The sequence below is a fragment of the Penicillium canescens genome, assembly GCF_028828765.1.
Source record: "Penicillium canescens strain IBT 15451 chromosome Unknown utg000003l_segment0_segment0, whole genome shotgun sequence".
In the NCBI taxonomy this organism is placed as follows: Eukaryota; Fungi; Ascomycota; class Eurotiomycetes; order Eurotiales; family Aspergillaceae; genus Penicillium; species Penicillium canescens.
Genome location: NW_026703965.1, coordinates 3,156,572 through 3,181,700, shown reverse-complemented (window position 1 = coordinate 3,181,700; position 25,129 = coordinate 3,156,572). Strand labels below are relative to the sequence as shown.

Sequence of the window (25,129 nt, the reverse complement as noted above, 5' to 3'; positions counted from 1 at the left end):
AAATGCCGAGTCTTCCAGACTTCTCCACTTCGAGTAAATCGTTAAAGAGAAAAAGGGAAAAAAAAAAAAAAAAAAAAGATTAAAAAAAAACCAGGAAAAAAGAAGTGGAGTACACGTTATGATTCGATCCGATCTTATGCTTCGACATGTACAATAATCCATGACTCTTGTAATCAAAATTAGTTGTAAATCCGCAGCAACCCCCCTCTTTTTCAAGTCCTTATATATGCACTGCTCCCCTTTTCTGACCCAAAGATCATCTGCATCAGTCTACTCTATAACTTAATTATCTTCAAGAGTCTGGTTTCCATCCTCGACATTATTATATCATTGACCGTGATTGACGTCGATCAGTCCTGGTACTCGCCGGATCTGGAAGTATAGCTCGAAAAGCTCAAAACCCCCCCCAAAAATCCGGGTCATTATATCTTTGTCCTCGACATCTTTCCCTATATACATTATGGCAGCGCGCCAATCAACACCAGCCTCGGAGCATTCGCATTCTGATGGTGGAATTCGCAAAAGAGTATGCAAGGCCTGCGATCGGTGTCGTCTGAAGAAATCCAAGGTATGGAGCACATAGAAGACGAGCAATCGTCCATAAACTGACCCGGACAGTGTGACGGATCTAGCCCTTGTTCGCGATGCCGAGCTGATAACGCCATCTGCGTCTTCGGGGAACGAAAGAAGGCGCATGATAAGGTGTACCCCAAGGGGTGAGCTGATAGAAGCTGTATACTTCCGTTCAAATCAATACTAACTACGATCTCCTCTAGATATGTTGAAATGCTCGAGCAGCAACAAGCCTGGCTAGTCAACGGTCTCCAGGAACTATATCGACGCAACCTCGACGGCGAAGGCTGGCCCGGCGAGCAGCTGAAGCTCGAACCCAACGGCCACCCACTTACACACGACCTGCTGATGCGTCTCGGCGCCCTCGATGGCAGCAAAGGCGAGCGTTTTGAAGAGCACCCCGAAGCCCTGCAGCAGGATCTATGGCGCACCAACACAGGCATGCAGCGACAAGAATCATCCGACGGAGGCTCTGACAGTCCACAGTCCCCCGCCCGCTCGCGCTTCTCATCCGATGCCTTCTCGCAGCACACCATGCCGCCAACACCGCCCACATATAGCCCATCAGCACGCGCACCCATCAAGACTGAGCCACAGATGCCCAACACTCCACAGTTTGCGCAGCCGATGCCTATGGGGGTTGTCAATCCCTTGGCTCTGCAGGATCAACAGTGGCCTGGCAATGGGTTCAACCCGTTCGATGATATGGATCTGATGCCCGCCGATTACTCTCATTTGCCTTTCGACGACCAGCAGCTGTCTTCACCCATGTTCAACCGCCAGGTGCCTATGAACTGCATGTCACAAGGGTCATTTCTAGATTCCAAGAACGACTACGATGATTTCAATCAGTTCTTGAATCCGAACCCTACGGAAATAACCTCTCTCTGAGGGATCTGAGGTTCTCGACTTTAATGCCGTATGACGACGCATGTATACCGTACATGTTTCATTCTCTCTTCTCTCTGGGGCTATTGCCCCCCGATTTCAGGCGCAATTGGGTTTATGTACAGTGAATGGGTTTGGGGGCGTTTCAAAAAGGCGGGGGGGTGTCATACCCTACATGTTTTAATTCCAATCTAATGAAGTTCTGTCACACCGTCTCATCATTTCTTTTCTAGAAGCAATTCAAGGACCGGAGTTGGGTGCCGAGCCTATACTACATGCTCCACAATACGCCCTGTCTCCTCATCGATTAGTGTTGACTAATCCCAGTCAGCACCGGGTATAATTCGGGTTTAAGAGATTACTGATTATGAATCGGAGCTGACTCAGCGGAACCCACTTGAGGCATTTGACATTTGAGCCATTTCTTTCTTACATGTTGAGAAAGTCGCCGAAATGCCGAACTTCCCGATTCACGGAGTTTCATATTCCGATCTCTTTTATTTTTTTCTTTTATTTTTTGGATTCATAATATGGAGTGCATGCCAAGTGTGCAGTAGACACTTGTCCGACTAGTATAATCCTTCGTATTCGGTTTCGTACATGTAATTCTTATGACCCCCTGAAACGGCCGAAACCTGTTTCGCCCGTTGGTCCACCGAGAAAAATGCCTGCCTAAACCAATGCCCCAATATTGATGGTTTGGCAAAAGTTGGCACTTGGCACTCCGGGGTAGAAACCCTTCGGGCACCGGAACCCCGTTTTGTCCGACCGGATGCTGACTGTCCCTAGTCCCGGGCAGCCAAGTCTGAGCCCGAACTTAACTTATACAAAGTACGAGTATACCTGGATCTATAAGCACGTGAACTGCACATGATCTAAACAATGATATCCAACATGGGTCGGGTAATTGGAGCTCAAGCTCCTGTTTAGCCTAATCCCTGAATCCATCAACATTTATGCTAAACGGAGATTGATCCCGCAGATTGCGGGGTTCCAAACGTCATGTCGACCCCGAGAATAATAACCTTCCTCTTCCACTAACTTGGAATGTCAACCATGTCTGTCCCTGAGCAAGCCGCATTTACCTTCCTGCCTTTGGGCGCCATCATCCAGGAGTTCCGTGTCGGTGACAAGAATATCGTCCTAGGCTTCCCAACACAGGTCGACTATGTCAAGCACAACACCCCGCATTTCGGTGCCACGATTGGCCGTGTCGCCAATCGTATCAAGGATGGCCTTATCCAGAACCTGAATGGTCGGGAGTACCAGCTGACAAAGAACAACGGTCCCAATGCGCTGCATGGCGGTGAACAGGGTTGGGGAAAGCGTGTCTTTGACGGCCCCTACACCGTCAAGCGCCACGGCCATGATGCCCTACTGTTCAAGTATCTTTGCCGGGATGGTGAGGAGGGGTACCCGGGCACTGTTGAGGTGCGCGTATGGTACACCGCCAGCAAGGAAGATGATGGCGCCGCCAAGACCGTGCTGACGGCAGAGTACGAGGTGGAATTCATTGGTGATGAGTGTGACGAGACCGTTGTCAACCTCACCAACCACAGGTAAGTTCTCACGCTACCCCAAAGCATATATCAGCAACATCCACTCACAAGCATTCAGCTACTTCAACATCGGTTCTGGTCCCGACATATCGGGCACCACCGCCCAACTCGCCACAGCCGACTACCTACCTTTGGACGACACCGGCATCCCATCAGGCGGAATTGCCAAGTTCTCACGCGATGTGACCAAGCCCTTCGAGCTGACCGCCACAGGCGCTCACATCGACGACGTCTTCATCATGGAGAAGGATGCCTCCAAGATCCCGCTGGACACACGTGGCCTGCCACTGCGCCGCCTGGCGCAGTTCAGCAACGCAAGCACAGGCCTCCATCTCGAGGTTCACAGCACGGAGCCAGCATTCCAATTCTACACTGGCAAGTATATCAAGGTGCCCGAGATCAATGGCGCCCCAGCTCATCATGAGGGTGCTGGTTTCTGTGTTGAGCCTAGTCGGTTCGTCAATGCCATCAATGAGCCCGAGTGGCGGTCTATGGTTCTGCTTCGGCAGGGTCAGATCTTTGGATGCAAGAATGTGTACAAGTCGTGGAAGGCTTAGACCTTCTAGTGTGGAGATTCGCGGCAAACGGCAAACGGCAAACATGGAAAATATAGCAAACAGGGACCAAAACGTATCAGATCTGGCGGAAGTAAATTTCCAATCAATCCCGAGTTTTGAGTTCCGTGACATCTGCCCGATCCGATATTCGGCCCGTGACACTATCAGGTTTTTAACGTCTGAACAAAACAATTAAAACCAAATTAAAATTGGAGATAAAAATATAAAATATATAAACGAAAGAATCGAAAATAGCCATCCCTAGTCTCAACGCGTATCATATTAAAACCCTTGAAACAGAAACCAGATAACTAAATTTCTAAGAAAGTCCGAAAGCCAAAGCGTTCGAGAATCCTCGAAAATGCGCCCAAATGAGAAAGCTCGGCAACGGATCCACCAAGTCCCACAGTGATTCCGTTCGATGCCATTTCCCGAGTGCTGATTCCTCCGGAGAACGGCACCCAGAACCGAGTTTGCTTCCGGATATAACACGGATATACATAACACGGATGTTTCTTCACCTGGATGTTACCCAATTAGGCCTGGATCGAAGGATCTGCTCACTAGTCAGGTTGACTATCTTGTTTGTGGGTTTGCAGGCTTAGACTATGGGCTTATAGGGGTATAGTGCCGAGCATGGATCCGATAATGCGGTTTGATGGCGTCGAACGGTTCTGAATGTATATGCTTGAAGATTGTAAGGGTCTATCAGATTTCCTAGTGATGATTATCGGATTTGTGGATTGATGATCAACTGTTTTCCTAGTTGGGCTGTTTTATGCTACATTCTATGCAATTTCGCGAAGATTATGGAGTCGATGATCTCCATGAACTTTGGAGAACTGGTCCATGATTACCATAAAACACAAAGGGCAGTGGGAGATTTGAAATTACCTGTCTAGACCCGCACTTCCTCTACTGAGAGTTCTAGTGAAGGGCTAAAGAGGCATGTCGGCTAGGATGGAGTCTGTGGCTGATCGACAGGACGGCCAGACGGCCAGACGATCATGAGGGGAAGCTATGAAGCTAGCTGGTTCCTAATGCAACCATATGCCAAAGCTAGCAAGATATGCCCCCTAATTAGCCGGAAGCAAAGCAGTTCAATGTCCCCAACGTCCAATGTACATGTATACTTCCACGTGACATCGGCCGGAATCGGAGAATCCGGAGGATTTCCGGGCCGACGCACCCCGCGCGGGGAATTTCCATACTCGATAACATTCACAGACCTCTAGGGCTCTAATTGATCTACACCCCTAGACTCTCACAGAATCGCCAGCGAATTTACAATGGCCTTGACTCACGGTGATCTGCGGCATCTACTGCCCGGTAACTACAAGGGCCTCATTACATCCTGGCTGGAAGAGGACTGTCCCAGTCTCGACTATGGCGGCTTCGTGGTTGGAGAGTCAGAAGGTGAAGCACGCCTACTGGGCAAGAGCAAGGTAAGCAGCCCCATGTACTTATAGCCCAATACCACTTAATGTTACCAACAAGCTAACCACGAAACAGGGCATCGTCGCCGGCGTACCATTCTTCGACGAAGTCTTCACCCAACTAGGCTGCACGTACGTCTAATACTCCGACCCCACACTATACCCCCACAAAACAGCAAACTAACAACCCCAGAATCGAATGGCACATCAGAGAAGGCGAAACAATAACCCCAATCCAGCACTGCGCAACAGTCCGCGGGCCGATCCGCAAGATCCTCCTCGGCGAACGCGTAGCCCTAAACATCCTAGCGCGCTGTTCGGGAATCGCCAGCAAAAGCGCCTCAATGCTCTCCGCACTCCGCGCCCAAGGCTGGCAAGGAACCCTAGCTGGAACGCGCAAGACAACACCCGGTTTCCGGCTCGTGGAGAAATACGGCATGCTAGCCGGCGGCGCGGACCCGCACCGACACGATTTGAGTTCGATGACTATGCTGAAGGATAACCATGTATGGGCGTGTGCGAATAACCGGGCTGCTGCCGATGGGGGAGTAGCAGATCCGTCATCTATTGAGTCGATTGCGGCTGCGATCCCGCGGGCTGTGGCGGCTGCTAAGGCTACTGGCGGGTTTTCGACCAAGATTGAGGTTGAGTGCCGGAGTGTTGAGGAGGCGAATGCTGCTATTGGGGCTGGGGCGGATGTGATTATGTTGGATAACTTTACTGCGGAGGGAGTGCGGGAGGCTGCTGCTTTGTTGAAAAGGGAGTGGGCGGCTAAGAGAGCATTCTTGATTGAGGTTAGTGGAGGGTTGACTGAGGAGAATGCGCCGTCGTATGTCTGTCCTGATGTGGATATCTTGTCTACGAGTTCTATTCACCAGGGGACAGGGATTGTGGATTTCTCGCTGAAGGTGTCGTTGCGGTAGAGGTGGCGTGTATCATACAATGCTTGATTTAAAATTATCACCTGGATAAAAGATATGTACTTCTATAGAGTACATAACAAGAAACGAAAACATAATAGGATGTTGCAAACTCCCATAAAACAGAAACGCCTTCCTCTCATGACCCTCGTGAATGATCATTGCAAGCATATGCGATAAGTGTAATGTGGATGTGGAATAGGTGAAACAAACTCCGACGAGGGGGGTATATAGTACAGGGGTGAACCGCAGCGCCAGGTAACAAATCAGACCTCGATGTCTACCGTGATGCCCTCTCCTTCACTGGAGCTAGGCGCTTCATCCGAGGTAGGGGGCCGACGATTGCCACCAGCAGGAACAGGTCCTGAAGGACCACGCCGTGTGCGTTCCCGGCTGAGCTGGTCTCGAAGCTTTTGGTTCTCGGCATCACGCTCCTCGAGTCGCTTGCGAGCGCCACTGCGGTCCAGGAGACGACCTTCACGTTCGGATTTCAGTCGCTTCTCCAATTCATGAAGACGGTGAACCCATTTCTCATCACTAGTATCCCATCCGCCTTGCGAGCTGCGCGTGCGATGGACCATTGCTCCAGCATTGTTGGTCAACGTGCTACTGGACGAGGAGTGAGAGGGCTGTGGAAGACCCGTAGCACTGCGAGTAAGAGTCCTCTCTGGACGAGGTCTGTCACTGGCTGAGGAGTTTTGACGAGCCAAAGTGCGTTCCGCATCTGCTGTTGACGCTAGGGATGGGGACTGGGGTCCTGATCCCATCACTGCAGACGCAGCGGCAGATGCATGTCCGCGTGAATTGGTTTGAATCAGGTTGAGTTCGGCTTTCAGGAGTCGGTTCTCACCACGCAGCTTGGAGATCTCTGGCGAGGAGCCCGACTGGCCACGGCTGGTTCGCATATTTTTGACTGCCTCTTCAATACGCTCGAGCTTGCGGATCCGTCCATTATACGACTGCTCCAGAGTGTGGTAGCGCTTGGTCATCTCGTGGTCAACGGACTTGATACGGCTCTTGAATCCAGCAATCACAGCCTCGACGGTCTTCATCGCAAGCAACAAGTTGCGGCTGAAGCCAGGCCAGAAAAGGATGTTACCAATGACCTCTTGGCTGGGAAGATTGCCATTGATAAGACTGTTGGAGTGCGCCCAGTCTGGCCCGCAAAGCCCAGACATTCTCTTCCAGATAGTGAGGAACATGGTATTGCGCTCGTTAAGTTGGTCCTTGAATTGCTGCTCCAACGATGCATATCGCTTGCGGTCCTGAGTACGAGCATTCTCCAGATCTGTGATGCGGGAGTTGTTCTGTGTAATGGTGCGCGAAGCTTGTTGGTGAGATTTGAGCGATGATTCAAAGGACTGCTTGTCTGCCCGACGTGCTTGGCGTTCGCGTTCCAGAAGTTCCGAAAGTTTGCGAGACTCAAGTCCATGGCTTTCGAGCAGAGCGTCGCGGTTGCGAAGCAGTGTCTCCTTCTCATCTAACTGCGAGCGTATGCTCTCCAGCTCAAGTGCAGTTGACTCGAGCTCCTTTTGCAGCTTCATGATGTTGGTGATCAAGCTGGATCGGCTGCCGCTAAGATCACCCAGAGTTTCTCTCAAGTTGTTCTCAAGGTCCATCAGACGTTCTCGCCAGGTAGAAGTTTCAATCTCCTGCGCGGACAGACTCTTTTTCAATCGCCGGACTTCCTCCTTGGCAGCAGAGGCTTCGCGGTTCAGCTCATTCATGATGCGCTGAACATCTTGCTTCTCCTTACTTCCGACCACCTCTCGCTGGTGTCTTTCATCGGCCAGTCGTTGCTCGAGCTCCCTGCTCTTCTCCCTCTCACTCATTAAGCTCATGTGATAGTTCTTGAGCTCCGACTCGAGGTCGCCAATGCGGATCTTGTCGCCATCTTGCTCTTCCCGGAGGAAAGCAATCTCATTCTGACTCGACTCGATTTGCACCGTCAGTCGTTGGACCTTGGTGTTGGCCTCGAAGAGACTCTTCTCCACAGATTCCATCTCGCGGTTGGTTTCCTCGAGCTCTTGCTGCACGGACTTGTATGCCGCCAAGTTGTTCTGCGCATCTTCCTCGAGACGGATGATACCCTCGCTGGCAGAACGCATTTCCGCTTGCAAGACCTTGAGACTTTCATCCTGGTTTCTTAGGTCCTCATTCATGCGCTGGCACTCCATGATCTTTTGATCAAGCTCGTCTCCGAGATTATCTAACTCATCCTGCGCCTCAGCTCGCAGGTCCTGGAAGGCAGCATCCCGCTCATCTGCGATTTGCATGGCGTGGTCTCGTTCCTGGGTGAGGCCTAGAATCTCTTCCTCGGCTTGATCTACATCTGCCTGATATGCCTTGTCAAGAGCCTCCAGTTCTCCGGAATATTCCTCGACCTGGGCTCGCAGGGCTTGGTTATCGAGTTTGAGGGTTGAGACTTGGTCCCGCAGATGTCCGTTCCGGGCTTCGAGCTCATCACGGTCTAGGTCGCTGCGAGACAAGCCTCCGTCGCTAGCCTGAGACGATGGTCGGATATGGGCGCGTGAGGCGGAGCGATCAAAGATACTGTCGCCGGCCACTGATCGGCCAGTGTCGCGACGCTGACCCATTTTCAACTCCTCAATCTCCTGGTAGAGACGTTCCTTCTCGCGGTTGCGAGATGTGAGCATTGAAGTTTGAGCGCTGACCTCCTTTCTCAGCTCCGCGTTCTCCTGTTTCAAGAGGCCAAGCTCCACAATAAGTGTGCTGCTGGTAGCCGGAACGCGGTTGCCATCTCTGTCAGAGAAGTATGAGACCTCACTTTGATGCTGACCAGACTTGGCAGTCGAGTACATCTCACTCCGCAGACGGATCGACTCATCACGAAGTCTCCGATTCTCATCCTCAGCCTGCTCACGCGCGGAGGTTTCTGCGTCGAGCATGTCCTTCCACATGTCCTGGACAGCTGATTAGCCTGGAAATTATCGATTATTTGCATATGACTTACTCGCTCTTCCCTCGCACCGGCATCAGACTCGCCAGTGCGGTTCTCGCTGAGTGACTTGACCATCTCAGCCAATCGTCGCTTCTCACTTTCTCTCGCAATGCTTTCTGACCTCATGCGCTCAATCTCGAGCTCAAAAGTTTCAACACGCTCACGCAGGAAGACAATCTCCCCATCTTGCGCTGAATCACGATCGCCGTCCTCTGACCCATCGGGGTCATGGTTGACCATAGATTCCTTGTCTGACTGCTGCTCCTTGACTTGCTTTTCCAAGTCCCGGATCTTGCGCTTCAAGCTTTGGTTATCCTTTTGAAGTTTGACCTTGTCCGACTTAAGCTCAACATTCTCCCCGATCATCTCTTTAATACCTTCCTCGGAGCGTCTGTTCAGCGCCTCATTGAGGAAATGGACTCGCATTTTCAGGTCAAAGTTATCCTTTGAGAGTCTGTCAATGGTGCTGCTCTGCTCCTTGAGAGTCAAAGTCCGGCCACTTTTGCCAAATGCCGGGGTTGAAGCACCAGGTCTCTTCTCAGGAGACGGCTGGAAGTCTTCCCGGAACCGCTGCGCAAAGCTAGTAGGAATTTGAATACCTTTGACGCGCTCTGCAATTGCTGTATCCGTAGGAGGATTGCTGTCTTGTGGTTTCGCCTTTGGCGTCACCGGTGCAGACACATCATCGTAGTTGGCTTGTTGCGGGGAGCCAGCTCGAGATCGTGGCGAGCTCTCCTCCTCCAATGTATGAAGGCCTTTATCTGTTGGACCACTTGTATTGCGCTTCTCGACGGAGTTCTCTTCACTATATCCAGAAACACCCGATGCCATGCTTCCAAGGCTAGTAGTCCTTGCCATATGAGCCCGACTTGGAGCGTGGAGGCCACCCCAGTTTTCGGGGACTGCACCTCCAGTTTGAAGAGCATAGTCTGCGCCCAATGTAGCATCGCTGTTTGTTGTTTCCGTGTTGTTACTCGCGACCGAGGAGTGAGAAAGGCGATGGGCTGATTGGCGGCTAGTCAGATATTTGGGCCGACTGGCCCTGCGACTACTACCGCTCTGGTCACTAAACAATCGCGACGCGCCGGGCGACAAGCTTCGGTCAGTGTTTCTAAGCTTGGAGGGTGTGAGTTGCGATTCGTTTCCAGCCATAGAGAATTCCGATCTGAAGGGGCGCTCGTCTTGAGAGAACTGGCTGTTGTCCGGCGCATTTTCGGACAATGTAGACTGGTTACGGCGGAGGGCTGCTGCGGCGGAGGGCGACGAGGTGCGTGAATCAACCATACTATCGCCATGTTGTTCCTGCTCCTGCTCCTGCTCTTGTCCGGGTTCCTTAGGGCCAGTAGGTGCCGACTCGTCGTCTATCTTTGGTTCGTCCTTTCCGACATTCTCCTGATCCTGCGTGTGGTGTGCTTGGGTCGGTTCACGGAACGAGAGCTGTGAAGAATCGTTCTGCGAGATGTCGTGATCTTTCGGGACACCAACCAGGTACGTGTCATCCGCGCCAGCTGTAGGGCCTTTCGCGGCGACATCAATTGTCGAGGGCTCTGGGAGAAAACTCGACTCGATGTCCATCAGCTTGCGGCGCATTTCGTGCTCCTCAATGAGAGTCTGATTGTTGGCGCGTTCGTGGTCGCCATTCTCGCTGGATAAAGGGAATAGACTGCTCTGGTCGTGGTCAATCATAGAAGGAGTAAAGCTGTGGTCATCAAGGTCTAGTTGCGCCGAGGTCATGGTAAATTCAGGGTCCTCGATCTCGCTTTCCGTAGCTGTTGGCGCGTCGTGCGCTGTTACCGAGGGGGGTGTCCCCCTGCTTCCTCTGCCATGAAGTATTGGGAACTGAGATCATCCAAGTACTGTGCTGGCGTCTGGAATGCCGACACATAAGACGGGGAATTGATCGGAGTTGAAACGGTGACGGTGTCTAGGCGTGTTTGGGTCTCCACACCCTGCGACTCGCTACCCGCTTCGATCGGCGAATGAGCGTTCATCTTCGGGATGTATCAACACAGGCACAGGCACAAGCACAGGTTCAGGTTCAGGTTCAGGTTCAGAGTCATGGATGTGATGGATGTGATAGATGAGAATTACAGAGCTGAGCAGATTTGTATATCATCTGGAAGGAGCGACTGCTCACTTGATGTGTAGGATCATGTGCTGCTACGTATAGCTGGTATAGTTGACCACTTAGCTGTCTACTGTACTCTATTTTACGTGCAACATGTAGACGATTCATAGCATTCTAAACAATCATGGTATCCATAACATCACATAACCGTCCCAAGCATTAAACAGAATAATCAGTAATCCACGCCCCAAGTATCACCAAGGAGCACTATAGCCACAGAAGAAAAGTATACAGAAATTGGTAGTGTCAAATACCAGAAAAGACGGTAGATCGCTTTTGAGGTATTCATCAGGAACAGTTTCAAGCTGAGAAGGTATGTACAAGTCGGAGGTTCGTTCGGAGGGTCGGGGGAAACGGAGGAGAGTCAATTATGCGACTAAAGTTTGCTCCACGGTCGCCTCCTCGGCTGGAGTATTGTTTTCGCTGCTAGAAGCGTAGATCTTCTCCTTTGAATTGATAGCGTTGCGTAGGGAATCGATATAAGTGCGGAATTTGACAATCTCCCGCAACAGATAGGATGATTTCCGTTCCCAGTTGGCCATGGCTTTGGCAGCGTTGGGGTGGCGTGGAGAGAACGCCAGGTTCATAGCAGAACGTAGTTCATTGTGTCTGGAAAGGTCGTCTTCGACGTTCTTCACATAAGACTGCAGAGACTTGAGCTGTTCCTCCTCATTGAAGTTGGAGGCAACCATGCTTTGTTGCGGCGGACTCCAGTCACTAATGTTGACCCGGTCTGCGGGAAGTCTGGGCCGCACGCCCTGTTGATCAATGGAGCTTCGGATGGAGCTCTGAATACTCGGCCGTGCACCCGACGAAGGCGGCGGGGATCGACTTTCACCACCAACCAGGGCGCTGTTGATGACAGCGTCACTCCATCCATATTCGATATTGCTGACACCCCCAACAAGGGGTTGCTTAGACAATCGAGCACTCCAGTAGTTGGCAGTGGAGACGAATTCTCGTACAATCTCGGGGGTTCCAGCCTGGAAGAGATGAACCGCTCCGGTAGGCAAACTCAGTGCCCAGACATGAGGACGAGACTTGGAGTAACCAGGCGATGGCAGAGCGCTGGCGATAGTCTGGCGCAGCATGAACTTCCAAAGCTCCTCTGCATTTTCCGTCCAGTTACCACCACCGACCACAACGCCACCGCGCTGTTTGGCCTTCGCCCGCATCGACTTGGTGGTGTTGGTGAATGAGAAAAGACGCATCCAGCCTTGTTGGATGACCGCAAAGCAGTCATTCCAGTTGCGGTCCTTGGCTCTCTTATCCACCGCATCCAGATGATGCTTGTGCTTGAGGCTTCCTTCTTTGGCCCACGGGGCACCGGCAAGGGCCAAGGTCTCGTCCGCAAGCAGAGGAGTGGCTGGCTCCTCGTAGCTGTATACAGAAGTAGCTGAGTCCTCGCGGATGATGGCTTGGCTCAGAGCATTGGCGAAACCAATAGATTGCTGGTATTCGCCGCGGGGGAAGTCCGAGCCAAAGGAATCCACTGAAGCTGAAGTGAACTTGCCCAGAGAATATTTACTCCAGGTGCTGGACCCAGTTGGACTCCAAACGGAAGATTGATCGTCCAGGCTGGTTCGACTGGAGCCCATCATTGAAGGAGGATACAACCTGCCAGCACGCGAGCGAGGCTTAGATGACCATCGTGCAGCTCCGTGGCGCGAATCAGCAGAGCGGCCGCGGGGGTAGATGTCGGAGCCACTCTTGCTGATTGTGCTGGGACTTCTGCGAAGCGTGCTGGAAGAGGGACCCAAGAAATTGTTGGACGCCATACGTGAGACCTCTCTCTCAGGCTGAGCACCGAAAAGAGGGAGTCTTTGTTTTTGAATGGAGGTGTAGAAATCCTTGAGAACAATCTCAACTTGTTGCTCCCAAGCTCTCACGGTTCCATTGAATGGCGTGTTGACCAATGGCCCCGCATCAACGTTAGCTTCGCTGTCTTTGTCCAATGAGCTACGATTGGCATCGGCTGGGAAAGTTGCAGAGCGTGCCGATGTAGGAGCAGAAACAGAATCTGGGCGTTGGTTTTGAGTTTTGGAGCGAATTGGACGCAGGGTTTCGAATCCCTCGGGGGCGGCGTCCATTGCCACTCGATGAATAGTGGGCATGGTGTTGCGGACGAACTGGGACTTGGTCATCTTCGAATCGATGTCAGCCAAGTGTAGGTCAGTATTGAGCAATAGAATGGAGTAGCAAATGGTGTGAACAACGTCAGTAGCCTTAAAGCCATGACTCGGGTTGCAATCACACCATCGAGTCGAGAACGCATCTAGTACTCGGTCGACTTGTTGGGTTTCTCCCTTAAGCACCAAACGCTCACAAAGAGCCCGAAGGGCTGCAACAATATTGAGGTTGGACCAATTGAAAAGTCGCATGTACGCTTCTCGTATCATTGCTCGATCAGGATCGCCCAGCCAAGCAGCGGCTGGCTCACTGCCCACAACCTCGTCCTGGCTATCAAAGAGTTTTTGGGCCTGTTCTCGATCGGCCGCCGTGGGCCCATCTTCGATCGCCTCACCTGGCCCGTCTGTGCTGTCTGCAGTGTCGGGTGCCGCCTTGGGTTCTTCTTGCTCAATAAGTGGAGTGTTGGCAGCTGTTTGATACTGCGATGCCTCTGAAACAGACTCCACGGGAGATTCACAGGGCTTCTCATCAGGAAGTACCAGTTTGGTCACATTGATGCGAGGAGCCTCTGTAGTAGATTTGACGCTGCGCGAGAAATCTTCCACCACGGGGGACAAAGCTGAAGAAGCACTATTATTCTGAGGCTTGTCTGGAAGAACCTGGTCGGTAGACACTTCAGCCTTCGACGATTGAACACGAGTATCTGCGGGCGCCAAGTTCTCTTGACCACGAGAGGGAGCAGAAGGCTGAAGAGAAGTCCTGGTTTTGGGGGCACCAGGAGCCGATACGCTTTCCCGTTTCTTCTGTGCCTGCAAGAATGATGGCTCTTGTACCTGAGCATCCCAGTCCGGATTTTCTTTGTTGTCTGGTACGTGGTCGAGATACGGATTCATGACCTGCCGCAGACTGCTCACGGGGCTTGGCTGTGGTTTCATGGTATCCATATTGTTAGGCGCAAGATGCTGAGGAAGCACAATGGGCGGAGGAACGTGCTCAGCCACCGACTTCTTTCTTCTACGGAAGAACGAGGACTTTTTGTTCACAACCTGAGGAGGCCCAGTGCGAATAGAAGACGGAGACGCACCCGCAGAGCTCTTGGGGGCTTGTAGGTTTCGTGCCTTCAGGTTGGCAGTCGCCCCATTGTTGTCCTTGGGCTCGGGGTCCTGGAGGTATGATAGATCGTTGGCGTTATAGCTGGGCGAATCTGCAGGTCCAGGAGCCTGGTTCTTGGATCCGAACACACGTCTGAAGAAGCCTGGGCGTTCTTTTGCGTTGATACTGTTGCCGTTGGATGTGATGGTTGTGGTTGTTACTATCGGGTCTGCTGGAGGGAAAGCTGGTTTGTTATAGGAAATAGTCGGGCTAGGAGCGGGAGGATTCAACGAATCCGAGACGGCTGGAGGGGGTTCAAGATCCGTATCCACAGTTTGGAATTCATTATCCCGAACTCTCAGGGTCCCCGTGCCGATGTTGTCAGGGCGAGTCTTTCGAACCTGGGGTGCAGCCGATTTCGGGCTGGTTCGCCGCGATGCCACTGGTGTTCTCGAAGAAGCAGCAGTTGGTGTCTTGCTATAGTCGGGAACTTTTCGCGGTCCAGCTGGGACACTCGGAGTGGGCGCAGCATCATTATCGTCGTACAACATCGGATCCTGCCCAACATTAGGTTCCGCATACGGAACATACGCTCGTTTTGGTCCGCAGTCGAAACTGTTTGAGCGTCGGACCAAACCCTGATCAGTCCGTGCTCTCGGAATTGTAAACGAGTAATCTACCGTGGACGACGAGCTCCCCTTGCTACCTTGACGGGTGTTGTTTGTTCGTGGCATGGTTCCAGCACCCACACGTGAGCTCATTGCGTCCCCGCCGCGAGAGCTTCCCATCCTCCTCGGTGCGGTTTGATGGTTGGAACTGCTGTTGCTTCGTCGGGCCTTGGTGGCTGTGATAGTTGCATACCGGCCACTGCCATCGTCGTATCCATAGTCTGGTTCCGATGACAATGACGATGAGAAGGTGTGGCCCCGGTATCTGCCATGCGAATTCGACTCCTGCGAGTAATGGCTGTGCTGGTCGGATTCAAAGGCGGAATTAAACAGGCGGTAGTCATCTAGAACGGACGAGCTGGGGGCGAATTGGTCCAACGAAAGGAGCATGTTATCGACGATAGAGGTTCGAGCTGCATGTTTCGGAGACAAAGACAGGTCATGGGGGTCTCGTTCGTCTCCGGATTCGCTGACTCTTGCGGTATTCTCCGTGGGGGCGTCGGGAAAGGCATCGCGGATGGAAGGTCGGGCTTGATATCCGCGCTTAGAGGGTTTGTATCTTGCGGTCTGAGAGGGAGGGGTGCGAGGAGGGGAATTGGCAGCTTGTGCTTCCCGTTGCTGGGACATTATCGCGCTAGGCAATGTTAATACTTTCTCTAGGGGTGTCGATTTTGATTTGCGCGAGGGGGGACTAGCACAGGTGTAATCGCCCTTGACGTGGGATAGGAAGTAGAAGATCAAGGGACTGCCAGCGCATACTGCAACGTACCTAATATGCCCAAGGCCAGACAGGTAGGCCAAAAACAAATTGGGAGTTGGAGCCCGATAGCCGTCTGGACCAGTATCCCTCCGATTTGGGAATGAATGTTCAGTTCATTGCAAGCAAGGGTCTAAACCCGCAAAGAGTGGAAATGCCGTTGGCCTTTGCAGGAGAGAAACCGGGGGCGGGACGAACTCCTGAGACTTGGCCGAATTAAAGTTACCGAACAATTAATCTCGAGGGTTATGACTGAACTTGTAAAAGACACGAGTTCATGTATGATTCAAGAGACCACTTCGAAACAGGGGAAATTACTTGGGGATCTCTGACCTGCCAACGCACACTATACATGCAGATTCAGGGGTTTCAGGTTCATTGCTTATATATGGAGCCTTTTGAGTTCTGCTTATCACCATGAAGCTTCCAAATTGTCTTTGACTCTGTACGGACTCCGTCTAGGTGGAGCAGTGGGGGAATGGATCCAATATCGGCAATTTCAAGGGAACTGGTGTATGTGTGTGTGTGTGTGTGTTCGGAGGTTTCAGATGTGATATATCATCGCCGGAAGAATCAACCCAGAATCAGAACCAAACTGGGTTTATGCGACAGCCAACTCTAAGTCACGAAATAGGTCAATCTGAGAATGTCAAGGCAAAAGCCATTGACTATTCTCTAGCCCCTTGCAGAGTGGATACTGAAGAGGCAACTCCGTACATGTACAGTAGTACGCTTTTCCGATACGAGTGGAATGATGGAACGACCACTGGTCCGGAAGTACGAAAGAGGTGTGTGATATAGTCCAGCTTCGTGCAGCTGCAGAATTGCTGTCAGGCACGCAAGTTGTAGACTGATTTGCCAAACATGATGTTATTCGAGACAATGATATACACTCCTCACGTGATCCCGATGACATAACGGGCCACCTGCATGGATACACACGTACAACTGCTACATTGCACCGATTCCCGGGGAGCTCTTTGAACAACCGGGTCTTCGATCATGAACCCTCACATCTCCCTGCCCCGCCAACATGCCGGCTCTGCCAACTTCGGCTCAACGCCTGCAAACCGCGGGTCGAGTGTACGCATGCCGCGCTTCTTCAAAAGGTAGGGACCAGATGAGACGAGACGAGACAAGTGAAAGGGAACAGTGGCTGATATGCAACGGGAGGGACAGGCTCTTCAAGTTCCCTCAAATGGACTTTGAGATGGCCATTTGGGAGATGACATCCTTGTTGATTGCGCCCAAGAAAGTCTTCAAATCGATATATTACCATGTAAGTGGGATTGACGAGTCCGTTCTCTGGTACTGTGCTAACTATGGGCTATCAATTATAGAAACGTGAGTGCTACTTCAACCGGCGCCCCGGTACCCGTGGACATGACCCGGAGTCACCAACCACCCTGATCAACATTAACCTCTCGATTAGAAACCAAAAACACATGGCATCGCCCTGATCCGTCATTCACCTACCTCCTATCATTCTTCCTTCTCCTCACAGCCTTTGCCTGGGGCCTTGCTTACACCCCCCTCCTTCGGCGCAATTGTACGCCTAACGCTCCTCTTCGTGTTCGTGCACTTCATCGGCTCGTCGCTCTTGATCTCAACAGTTGGATACTTTGTGATTGGCAAGCTCTTTGGTCCCAATGGTGCAGCGGCCTCTCTAGCTGGCCTGCGGGGCTCTCGTGGCCGGAGAAGAGGTGCCGCACAGGGTCTGTTCATGCAGCCAGGAGAGAAGGACCAATTGGAGTTTGGATATTGTTTTGATGTGAGACCGCTTACCACTTACTCGATGGACTGTTCTGACCTCTGCTAGGTGTCCAACCGTGCCTTCTTTCCCCTCTACCTTCATCTATATGTGGTGCAGTTCCTCCTCCTGCCCCTGCTCACCCGCAGCCCGAGCAATTTCCTGGCGACTTTCCTTGGCAACTCGCTCTATCTCTCCGCCCTCATTTACTACACTTACATCACCTTTTTGGGATACAATGCTCTTCCCTTCTTGCACAACACCGAGCTACTCCTTTTGCCTATTCTCATCTTCGCTATCATGTGGCTGGTCAGTTTGATTGCCGGTTGGGGCATCGTTATGCAAGGCCGCAGCGTTGAGGGATTGTTCTGGGGCGTGTGAAAAGGAAGTTCGAAAGTTTGGAAGCTTAGCGCAATAGACTCTGCTTTCCGGATATGATCTCTTCTCCATGAAGAGTCTGGGGTGATAAAAGCCCCGTGTATGAACCTTCCTGTCAAGGTTTTCTTTCCTTTCCTTCTGGCTCATACATTATCAAAAAAGAGCTACTTATGCTGTGTCTATCTAATGCTGGAGGCGTCGGTGTACATGATTTCCATTTCAGGGCCAGGCATTTTTGTTACTCGTGTCTAATTAATAGATGAGTATATCAACGTTTTGTTTGAATGCACCTGGTGGTCTAAATATTCAACATTTGAACCCACATCCTACCTGGGCATGCATTTCATAATCACATAACCATTCAACATTGGAAGAAACACCGCTCATCCCTCATTTCTTCTTACCACCAAGCTTCTTAGATCCCTTTCCCATGGCAATTTGACGCAACTTCGCCTCCCGCTCCTGGTTAATAAGCTCCCGCTCCTTGGCCTGCTCATCCTTCTCTTCCTGCTCAGCCAGCTTGCGCAGACGCTCCTGCTCACGCTTCTCACGCACAATAGCCAGACGCGCAAGATCAGCCTTGGCCTCATCAGTCTTACCCTCAGCATGCAGCTTCTGGTAACGCTCACGCGCCTGCTGGGCCTGCAGAGCCTCACGCTCCCGGCGCGACAGCTGCGAGATATCCTTAACCTTAGCGGGCTTCTTAGGCTCCGCGGTGGGTGCATCGGCGGTCTTGGACGTCATGGAGCGGGACTTGGCGGTGTGATTGGGGTTGGCGGGGAGGTCGTCGTCGGATTCTTCCGAGTCAGAGGGAGGCAGGTCACCGGGCTGTGCAGCTTGCTGGCCACGTTTTTTCATGGCTGCTAGCTTCTTGGCTTTGGCGGCTGCGCGGCGCTCTTCACGGGTTCCTGCGCCTGTGGATGCTTCGGGCTTGGTCTCGTCCTCGCTCTCTTCTGAGGAGCTCTCCTCCTCCGAGGATTCTTCTTCGCTGGATGATTTGATACCGTCCTCTGGTTCCTGTGGTGGGGAGATCCGGGTCAGATGGGCGGTCCTTGTGCTGTGGTGAGTTGGGCTTTTGGTCCACGTACCCGCCAGAGACCAACTTGGTTGCCATCCTTGTCTAGGGGGTTGAGATCTCTGCTGAAATGCTTGCCTCCTATCGTTTGATCAGCGTCATTGCACCCTCTTTGCTTGTCACACGATCATACCTCCACGAGAGGGCTTGGAGAACTTTCCTCCACGACCACCGCGCGCCATTTTGTAGTTGTAGGTTCGGGGAGGGTATCTCTTGACTTCAAAGGAGCAATGCGTATCTAAGAAAGAAGTGAGGTTAGAATAGGGTTTTCACAAGGGCTTCAGGCTCACAGAGGGGTAAAGCGGGGTGACTCTAGAAGACACAATGCGCCAGAGAGCAGGGACCAAATACCAGAGACTCGAAGACCCAAAAAATAAAACTTACAGTACCTGAATGTGCAAATGTATCGAGTGTTGAAGGAAGATCAGGCAAAAAGTGGAAACGAGTCACCTCGCAGGCATTAATCACATGTGGGGGGAACTTTTTTGGCAAACCACAACGCTTCGATTTCGAAGTTAGGGCTTCGATCATTATTCATTAACTATTCATTAGCTATGTATGCCATGCTATATGTATATGATATGCTATTTACACCTGATCCCTTGCTTATACTCGCGCTAATCCAGTGCCTACCTTGGTCACTCGGGCCCCAGACAGGGTGATTCCACCCGCGATGATCGCACTCCCCATGAACATCTGAGCGTAGAGATAATTGCCATCGTCACGCTCAACCAGCGCACCCGCAATAGGCGATCCAATGAGAGCAGCCACAGCTACCACGCTGAGCACCATGCCCATACGCACGCCGATCTTCTTGAGATCAGTTGTGAGGGTGCTGAGAGTCGCGGGGAACAATGACTGAATGCCAGCTGCGAAGAGACCATAAAACACAGCAAATGTCCACAACCCTCCCATGCCTTTGACAGCCGCCCAGCAATAGCCCACCAGGGCCGTGGCGAAACTGAAGGGAATCAACAGGTTGAGAGGTCCGGTGAACTGATCAGCGAGCAAATTGGGGACAAGTCGACCGGCCAGACCGACTCCGTTCATGACCAACAGCAGATCGATCGATCTGTCAGTGGAAACGCCGATAATGTTGCGACTGAAACTGCCGATATAGAAGAAACCGATGTACAAGCCCCAGAAATTCAAGAACATGCCAATAGCAAACAACAGGTACGGCATCTCCGTGAAAGCAGCCCATTCAACAAGCGGGCCACTCTTCCGTGGTGGAAGACGCTGCTTCAGGAAAAGCACACAAGGAATCAATGTGGCCAATGAAATAAAGCCCAGCGTCCGCACTGTCCATCCATACCCGACTCGCGGCAGCATACGCATGATAACAGCCGGGAAGACTAGCCCACCTGTCGCCGAACCCGAAGCCACAATACCAATAGCAATGCCGCGATTCTTCACAAAATAAGTCGAAATAAGAGCCAAGGTCGGACAAAACATAAGTCCACATCCAATACCCTGACCAAGACCCTGAGCCAGGAATAGCTGCCAGTACTTCGTACACAGGGAAGTCATAAAGATACAAAAGACTTCAAGTGTAGCACCAACCGCAAGTGTAACCTTGAAATACCCAGCGTCGGTGGCGCGGCCAGAGAAGGTCCCAATAAAGAACAGCAGGAAGATCTGAATGCTTCCCACCCAGGAGATATCCGAGGGCGGGTGACCCAGCGTCTGGGTATAGTATGTCTGGAATACTCCAAAGCTATTGATATAGCCCCAGGTATTGAAGATGACAAAATGCGCCAGCGCAACCTGCGACCAGGCCTGGAAACCACCGTCTGGGGGTGGACCGAGAGATTTGCCGGATTCCCGTGTGCGCACAGCTGATAGCGTGCGGGCTATGGCGCTTGCTGCCGTAGGAACGCGGTCGAGGTCATCGTGTGGTCCTTGGGGTTCGTCGTAGCCGATTGCTGATTCTTCATCTGAGGATGCGCTGCGTAGTCGAGGAGTGTGATCTATGCTGGAGGATTTTTCGAGGTCTGTTTGGTGTTTTATTTCGGAGGCCATGCTTAACGGTCTCCTTCCTGTGTCTGTTGATTGTGGCAGTGTGTTGGCCATGGCGGTTTAGAGTATGGCACGGTTGACCATGCCGAGGTGCAGATTGCAGACTGCAGACTTGAATTCTTGACCAAGACCCTATTTGAATGAGATATTTGAGGACAAATCCAAGTTGAATGAGTCAAAGTGAAGATCGGGGAGAAAAAACTTGCCCGACTTATAGCGGGATTGGTTCCGACTCCACGGCTCGCAGAGATGGCCGAATGCGCCCTTCCGATGGCACGGGTCCACTTCCGTGGCATGAGACATAAGATATTAGTTGCATATGCTCAATCATGGTGAATTGGGCACAGGTCTATGTGAGTATGGAGGTGTGTAGGTGCAAGTTACATGTAAGTGTGATTTAAAAGGATGTCTGGGAAGTATAAAATATTTACTTTTCCGGAGCTCTACAGTACCTCGGGTGTCCTCCATTTCCCCTAGAACTAACTTATAGAACTAACTACATGTACGATGGTATTGAATATCCCATGGAGTTGCAGATTACATTGTACCTGGTACTGTACTGCATATGGAGACCCCACAGATATTGTATACTTGTATACTCCAGACTGATATGGCGCAATTCTCCGGGGTCCCCGCAAAACCGGCTGTCTCGATAAGCTTAAAATTCGGACACTTTCTAACATGTACATATTCGCATCTATGGGATTACAAACAAGCCACTCCAGAAATAAAAAAGTAAGGGGTGACTGGTGAGCGCACAATGAAAAGGAAAGAAAAAAAAAGAAAAAACAAAAGGCAGACCATCTTCAAGATCGTTTGCGATGAATCCGGCATGTCGATGTGGAAGGCCGAGGCCGGTGATAGTGAAAGGTCGTTTATCTGGTGATTCGTCTCAATGGTCTTGGTTGGCGCTACTAAAGAGCATTTGGATCGATCCAATGACATCGGCCGGCTCTAACAAGTGCCAGCTGGCATCGGTTTGCTTCGAACTGGCGCCAACTGTGACTGAGTACACATGATCGCGAGGCAGTTCAAACTTCTTCAAAGCTCGGAACATATCTAAGATGAGGTTAGCCAAGCGGTTTCAGCAGTTAAGTATGTTGTCAAGACTTACCTTCGTCAGTGAAGTCATCACCCAGACACAAGATGAACTCCGGTGCTTTCCCTGGTCCGGTGCCGTATTCATTGACCAGACGAGTTGCGATGAAGCCCTTGTTGACAAATGTGGGCCGCACTTCCAGATTGGCCTTGCCTGCCATGACCTCCACATCCCACCGTTTGGCAACGGTGTTCTCCAATTCCTTGCGACATTCACGAGCTTGGAAGGCACCGTACTCCGGATCAGCCCGACGATAATGCCAGGTCAATGCCACCCGCTTCCGTTCAATGAATGAACCCTGCGTGCGTTCGGTATAATGCTGGAATACCTCGACGACTTCCTTCTGCCAGCCCATGTCACTCCTCTCGGCCAAGTTTTCCCAATCATCCGACCGAGGCTGTCGGATGAAACAACCGTGCTCAGCACTCAGTCCGAGCTCCGGGATATGGCCCATCCACTCATCCAGGAAGGCTTGGTCTCGTCCACTGATAATCCACACGGCGTTTCGCGGGTCGGCGGACAAGCTTTTGAGAGTACGAAGCACCCGATCTGAGGGAATGGCCGCCTGTGGGTCCTTGACAATTGGTGTCAATGTGCCATCATAGTCGAACATGAAGAGACGCTTTCGAGCCTTGCGGTACTGTCTTATCATTTTTGCGCGATCGAGCGCGGGTGTAGCAACAGACTGGTCGAAAGAGGAAAGGTTGGTCAGCAGACGGTTGAGATACTGCCTTGACCACATCGCAACAGTGTTGGTGAGCACATGCTTGTAGAGCTTTACGTGCTGGTCCTTGCGCTGATCTGGGGGCATGTTCAATGCTTGGTCAATAGCTTTGGCCACGCCACCAAGATCCCACGGGTTGATGTGGATAGCGTTAGGCAGTGTACCTGCGGTACCAGAGAATTCCGAAAGAATCAGGGGGCTGTGGTTGGTTTGCTGGCAGACGATATATTCCAAACTGGTTGTGTTCATGCCGTCTCGTACCGTGGTGATCAATCCGACATCAGCCACGCGCAAGAGAGCGAAATACTCGCGCGGAGACAGGTACTGTGGGTAGTACTGGACGGGCGAGAAGCTCAGCGAGCCAAATCTGCCATTAATGGTCGAAACCAAGTTGGAAATTTGGCCAGCAATCTTGTTGTCGGGGTCCTCCTTCTCCTCTTCCACGCTAGTGGGACTTGTCACTTGAATGAGAACGACTTTATTGCGCCACTCGGGGTAGCGCTCCAAGAAGATTTCGAAGGCTTGCAGTTTTTGCGCTACACCACGAACGCTGTCCAGCCGATCACGACCGACAATAATTTTCTTCCCCGCATAGAGCTTGCGAATTCCCTGCACTGCCTTCTCAATATCCGGAGCTCCGAAGGCCGCTTTTTGAATCGCACGTGCGTCAATACCAATAGGGAAGACATCTACCGCGACATGAGCACCGTAGGCATCGACACCGGCAGAATTAGACTCGAAGCCTAGAACCCGTGTGCAGCATGAGGTAAAGTGTCGAGAGTAGGAGAATGTTTGGAATCCAATCATGTTGGCACCAAGCACTCCTTCCAATATCTCTTTGCGCTTCGCCAGGCATCGTACAAACTCGCTGCTAGGGAAAGGCGAGTGGAGATAGAAGCCCAATTTGATGTTCGGAATGCGTTGCCGCAACATACTGGGCAGAAGGAACAAATGATAGTCATGGACCCAGACCACATCTCCCTCCTGGTACTCTTGCACGATTCGATCCGTGAACAACTGGTTTAAACGGACATAATCGACCCACCAGCGTCGCTCAGATCGACCATCTGTTGGGCCGTGCTGCTTGTAGTGGAGAAGAGGATAGAGTTCGCGTTCTGCGTAACGGCGCCACCTCCCCTGGTCTTTCAATAGGATTGTCTCTTCGGGTTCCTCGGGGGCGTCCGATAGCCACACAGGCACCACCCTGCCATGACGACCTGAGCTCAACTTCTCTTCGAGCTGCTCTCGTTCCTTTGGGCTGATCTTCATTCCTTCCACAAGTGGGTGAGCAGGTGGCTTTTGGGTTGCATCTACAGGCACCGGAGCAGTAGCCTTGTTCAGTGTTTGATTGACAATAGAGTTGTTTGGGGTTGCAGGCAACTTGGCTCCAGCATTGGCGTGAATCTGCTGCAATGGCGACTTCAGATCCACAATTGGCTCGACCTCTCCCGTCCAGCCTACCAGGGTATGGGACCAAGATGTCTCGTCCGAAGCAAGATGTGCGAATGAGTCAAAAAGTGCCGAGGTGCCGGATCGCGGCTTGAGCTCCTGTTGTGCCGTTAGTTAGCGTGACCCTATGTAGAATCGTCTTCCTCACGTACCCAATCCGATCCTGACCGAAAGCCGATCTTGTATGGTATACAAAAGGCGGCGCTGATAAGGCGGCCACTCAGACGAAGGCCTGGATGTTGTACACGCGGGTCCATCTCGGGCGATGTGGGGGCATCAGATGTCAAGCTCAGGCGGCGTAGCAAGTCCATGCCAGACGATGCTTTCCTAGCAGTCTGCACTGGTTTGGATATGTCGGTAAGGTCGATGTCCACAGGTGAGTCCCCAGGGACGTTGTTAAAGTATGAAGGCGTCGCATCCCTTTCCACGGCGGGGGTCGCACTGGTCGCTTTGGTATACGCCTGCTCGCTAAGGGCCTTTAATCCCGGACCAACAAGCACAGGGTTCGGCTGGCCCTGGGGCACTTCGGCGGGGCTCTCGGGTTGAGACATGATAACCGCGGAGTATATCGAAGATCAAGATCTGGTGAGACTACCTAAGTAGCAATGGGACGAGATTCCTGCAATCACATGCGTCAATGATGTGGAAACCTTGAGGTGGGCAAGTTGGTGAATGAGAGGGAGGTACCTCGGAGGGGAGTCGATAAGGAAGATCGACACGAAACAATCTATCGTAAAGCCATGGACGATTTGGAGGGGTACAAGTCAACAGTTCATCAATATAGGGCAAATTGAAGAGTGAGAAGAGGTAAGAGTGCTGGTAGTCCTTGGAACCCTAAAGGAGGGGCAAGCGGTGAGATCTTATCAAGGGACCAACTGGGAAACCGGTCAAGTGAGGTGAAGGTAAAGAGAGAAGTTGTCAACTTGAGATCTTGGGGGGTTTGGCGGGTTTGTGGATATTTCCTC

At 51.8% G+C, this 25,129-nt stretch overlaps 9 protein-coding genes across 9 annotated transcripts; 4 read left to right on the top strand and 5 right to left on the bottom strand.

Moving 5' to 3' along the window:
• Positions 1–200: 200 nt before the first annotated feature.
• On the top strand, positions 201–1,929 carry N7446_004660 (Zn(II)2Cys6 transcription factor domain-containing protein). The gene is made up of 3 exons (XM_058513409.1): positions 201–568; positions 619–716; positions 777–1,929. Exons 1-3 carry the CDS (start codon positions 461–463, stop codon positions 1,462–1,464), a joined length of 894 nt encoding a protein of 297 aa, XP_058374738.1. The 5' UTR covers positions 201–460; the 3' UTR covers positions 1,465–1,929.
• A 137-nt stretch (positions 1,930–2,066) lies between these two features.
• Positions 2,067–3,620, top strand: N7446_004659 (uncharacterized protein). The gene is made up of 2 exons (XM_058513408.1): positions 2,067–3,020; positions 3,079–3,620. Exons 1-2 carry the CDS (start codon positions 2,509–2,511, stop codon positions 3,575–3,577), a joined length of 1,011 nt encoding a protein of 336 aa, XP_058374737.1. The 5' UTR covers positions 2,067–2,508; the 3' UTR covers positions 3,578–3,620.
• Positions 3,621–4,866: 1,246 nt separating this feature from the next.
• Positions 4,867–5,936, top strand: N7446_004658 (nicotinate-nucleotide diphosphorylase (carboxylating); the record flags this gene model as incomplete). The annotated part of the gene is made up of 3 exons (XM_058513407.1): positions 4,867–5,022; positions 5,090–5,145; positions 5,207–5,936. 3 exons carry the CDS (start codon positions 4,867–4,869, stop codon positions 5,934–5,936), a joined length of 942 nt encoding a protein of 313 aa, XP_058374736.1.
• Positions 5,937–6,199: 263 nt separating this feature from the next.
• On the bottom strand, positions 6,200–10,886 carry N7446_004657 (putative anucleate primary sterigmata (ApsB); the record flags this gene model as incomplete). The annotated part of the gene is made up of 3 exons (XM_058513406.1): positions 6,200–8,857; positions 8,908–10,654; positions 10,690–10,886. The coding sequence occupies 3 exons, from the start codon at positions 10,884–10,886 to the stop codon at positions 6,200–6,202; spliced, it is 4,602 nt and encodes a 1,533-aa protein (XP_058374735.1).
• Positions 10,887–11,117: 231 nt separating this feature from the next.
• On the bottom strand, positions 11,118–15,540 carry N7446_004656 (Sec7 domain protein; the record flags this gene model as incomplete). Its single annotated transcript, XM_058513405.1, has 1 exon — positions 11,118–15,540. The coding sequence occupies one exon, from the start codon at positions 15,538–15,540 to the stop codon at positions 11,392–11,394; it is 4,149 nt and encodes a 1,382-aa protein (XP_058374734.1). The 3' UTR covers positions 11,118–11,391.
• A 988-nt stretch (positions 15,541–16,528) lies between these two features.
• On the top strand, positions 16,529–18,094 carry N7446_004655 (unc-50 family protein). The gene is made up of 4 exons (XM_058513404.1): positions 16,529–16,779; positions 16,844–16,949; positions 17,103–17,441; positions 17,490–18,094. Exons 1-4 carry the CDS (start codon positions 16,673–16,675, stop codon positions 17,799–17,801), a joined length of 864 nt encoding a protein of 287 aa, XP_058374733.1. The 5' UTR covers positions 16,529–16,672; the 3' UTR covers positions 17,802–18,094.
• A 94-nt stretch (positions 18,095–18,188) lies between these two features.
• N7446_004654 (PDGFA associated 1 family protein) lies at positions 18,189–19,055 on the bottom strand (the record flags this gene model as incomplete). Its single annotated transcript, XM_058513403.1, has 3 exons — positions 18,189–18,815; positions 18,887–18,954; positions 19,007–19,055. The coding sequence occupies 3 exons, from the start codon at positions 19,053–19,055 to the stop codon at positions 18,189–18,191; spliced, it is 744 nt and encodes a 247-aa protein (XP_058374732.1).
• Positions 19,056–19,479: 424 nt separating this feature from the next.
• Positions 19,480–20,895, bottom strand: N7446_004653 (putative MFS monocarboxylate transporter; the record flags this gene model as incomplete). The annotated part of the gene is made up of 1 exon (XM_058513402.1): positions 19,480–20,895. One exon carries the CDS (start codon positions 20,893–20,895, stop codon positions 19,480–19,482), a length of 1,416 nt encoding a protein of 471 aa, XP_058374731.1.
• A 551-nt stretch (positions 20,896–21,446) lies between these two features.
• Positions 21,447–25,087, bottom strand: orlA (putative alpha,alpha-trehalose-phosphate synthase subunit Tps2). Its single transcript, XM_058513401.1, has 4 exons — positions 24,852–25,087; positions 24,317–24,783; positions 22,007–24,263; positions 21,447–21,951 (listed from the first exon to the last, which is right to left on the bottom strand). Exons 2-4 carry the CDS (start codon positions 24,713–24,715, stop codon positions 21,785–21,787), a joined length of 2,823 nt encoding a protein of 940 aa, XP_058374730.1. The 5' UTR covers positions 24,716–24,783; positions 24,852–25,087; the 3' UTR covers positions 21,447–21,784.
• Between the last annotated feature and the right edge of the window lie 42 nt (positions 25,088–25,129).

Coding starts and splice junctions, on each gene's coding strand:
- N7446_004655 (XM_058513404.1), top strand. CDS start 16,673: ATGAACCCTCACATCTCCCTGCCCCGCCAACATGCCGGCTCTGCCAAC. Junction 16,780..16,843: donor ATGCCGCGCTTCTTCAAAAG/GTAGGGACCAGA, acceptor ATGCAACGGGAG/GGACAGGCTCTTCAAGTTCC. Junction 16,950..17,102: donor TCAAATCGATATATTACCAT/GTAAGTGGGATT, acceptor CCTCTCGATTAG/AAACCAAAAACACATGGCAT.
- N7446_004659 (XM_058513408.1), top strand. CDS start 2,509: ATGTCAACCATGTCTGTCCCTGAGCAAGCCGCATTTACCTTCCTGCCT. Junction 3,021..3,078: donor GTCAACCTCACCAACCACAG/GTAAGTTCTCAC, acceptor ACAAGCATTCAG/CTACTTCAACATCGGTTCTG.
- N7446_004660 (XM_058513409.1), top strand. CDS start 461: ATGGCAGCGCGCCAATCAACACCAGCCTCGGAGCATTCGCATTCTGAT. Junction 569..618: donor GTCGTCTGAAGAAATCCAAG/GTATGGAGCACA, acceptor TGACCCGGACAG/TGTGACGGATCTAGCCCTTG. Junction 717..776: donor GATAAGGTGTACCCCAAGGG/GTGAGCTGATAG, acceptor GATCTCCTCTAG/ATATGTTGAAATGCTCGAGC.
- orlA (XM_058513401.1), bottom strand. CDS start 24,715: ATGTCTCAACCCGAGAGCCCCGCCGAAGTGCCCCAGGGCCAGCCGAAC. Junction 24,264..24,316: donor TTCGGTCAGGATCGGATTGG/GTACGTGAGGAA, acceptor ACGGCACAACAG/GAGCTCAAGCCGCGATCCGG. Junction 21,952..22,006: donor TGATGACTTCACTGACGAAG/GTAAGTCTTGAC, acceptor ACCTCATCTTAG/ATATGTTCCGAGCTTTGAAG.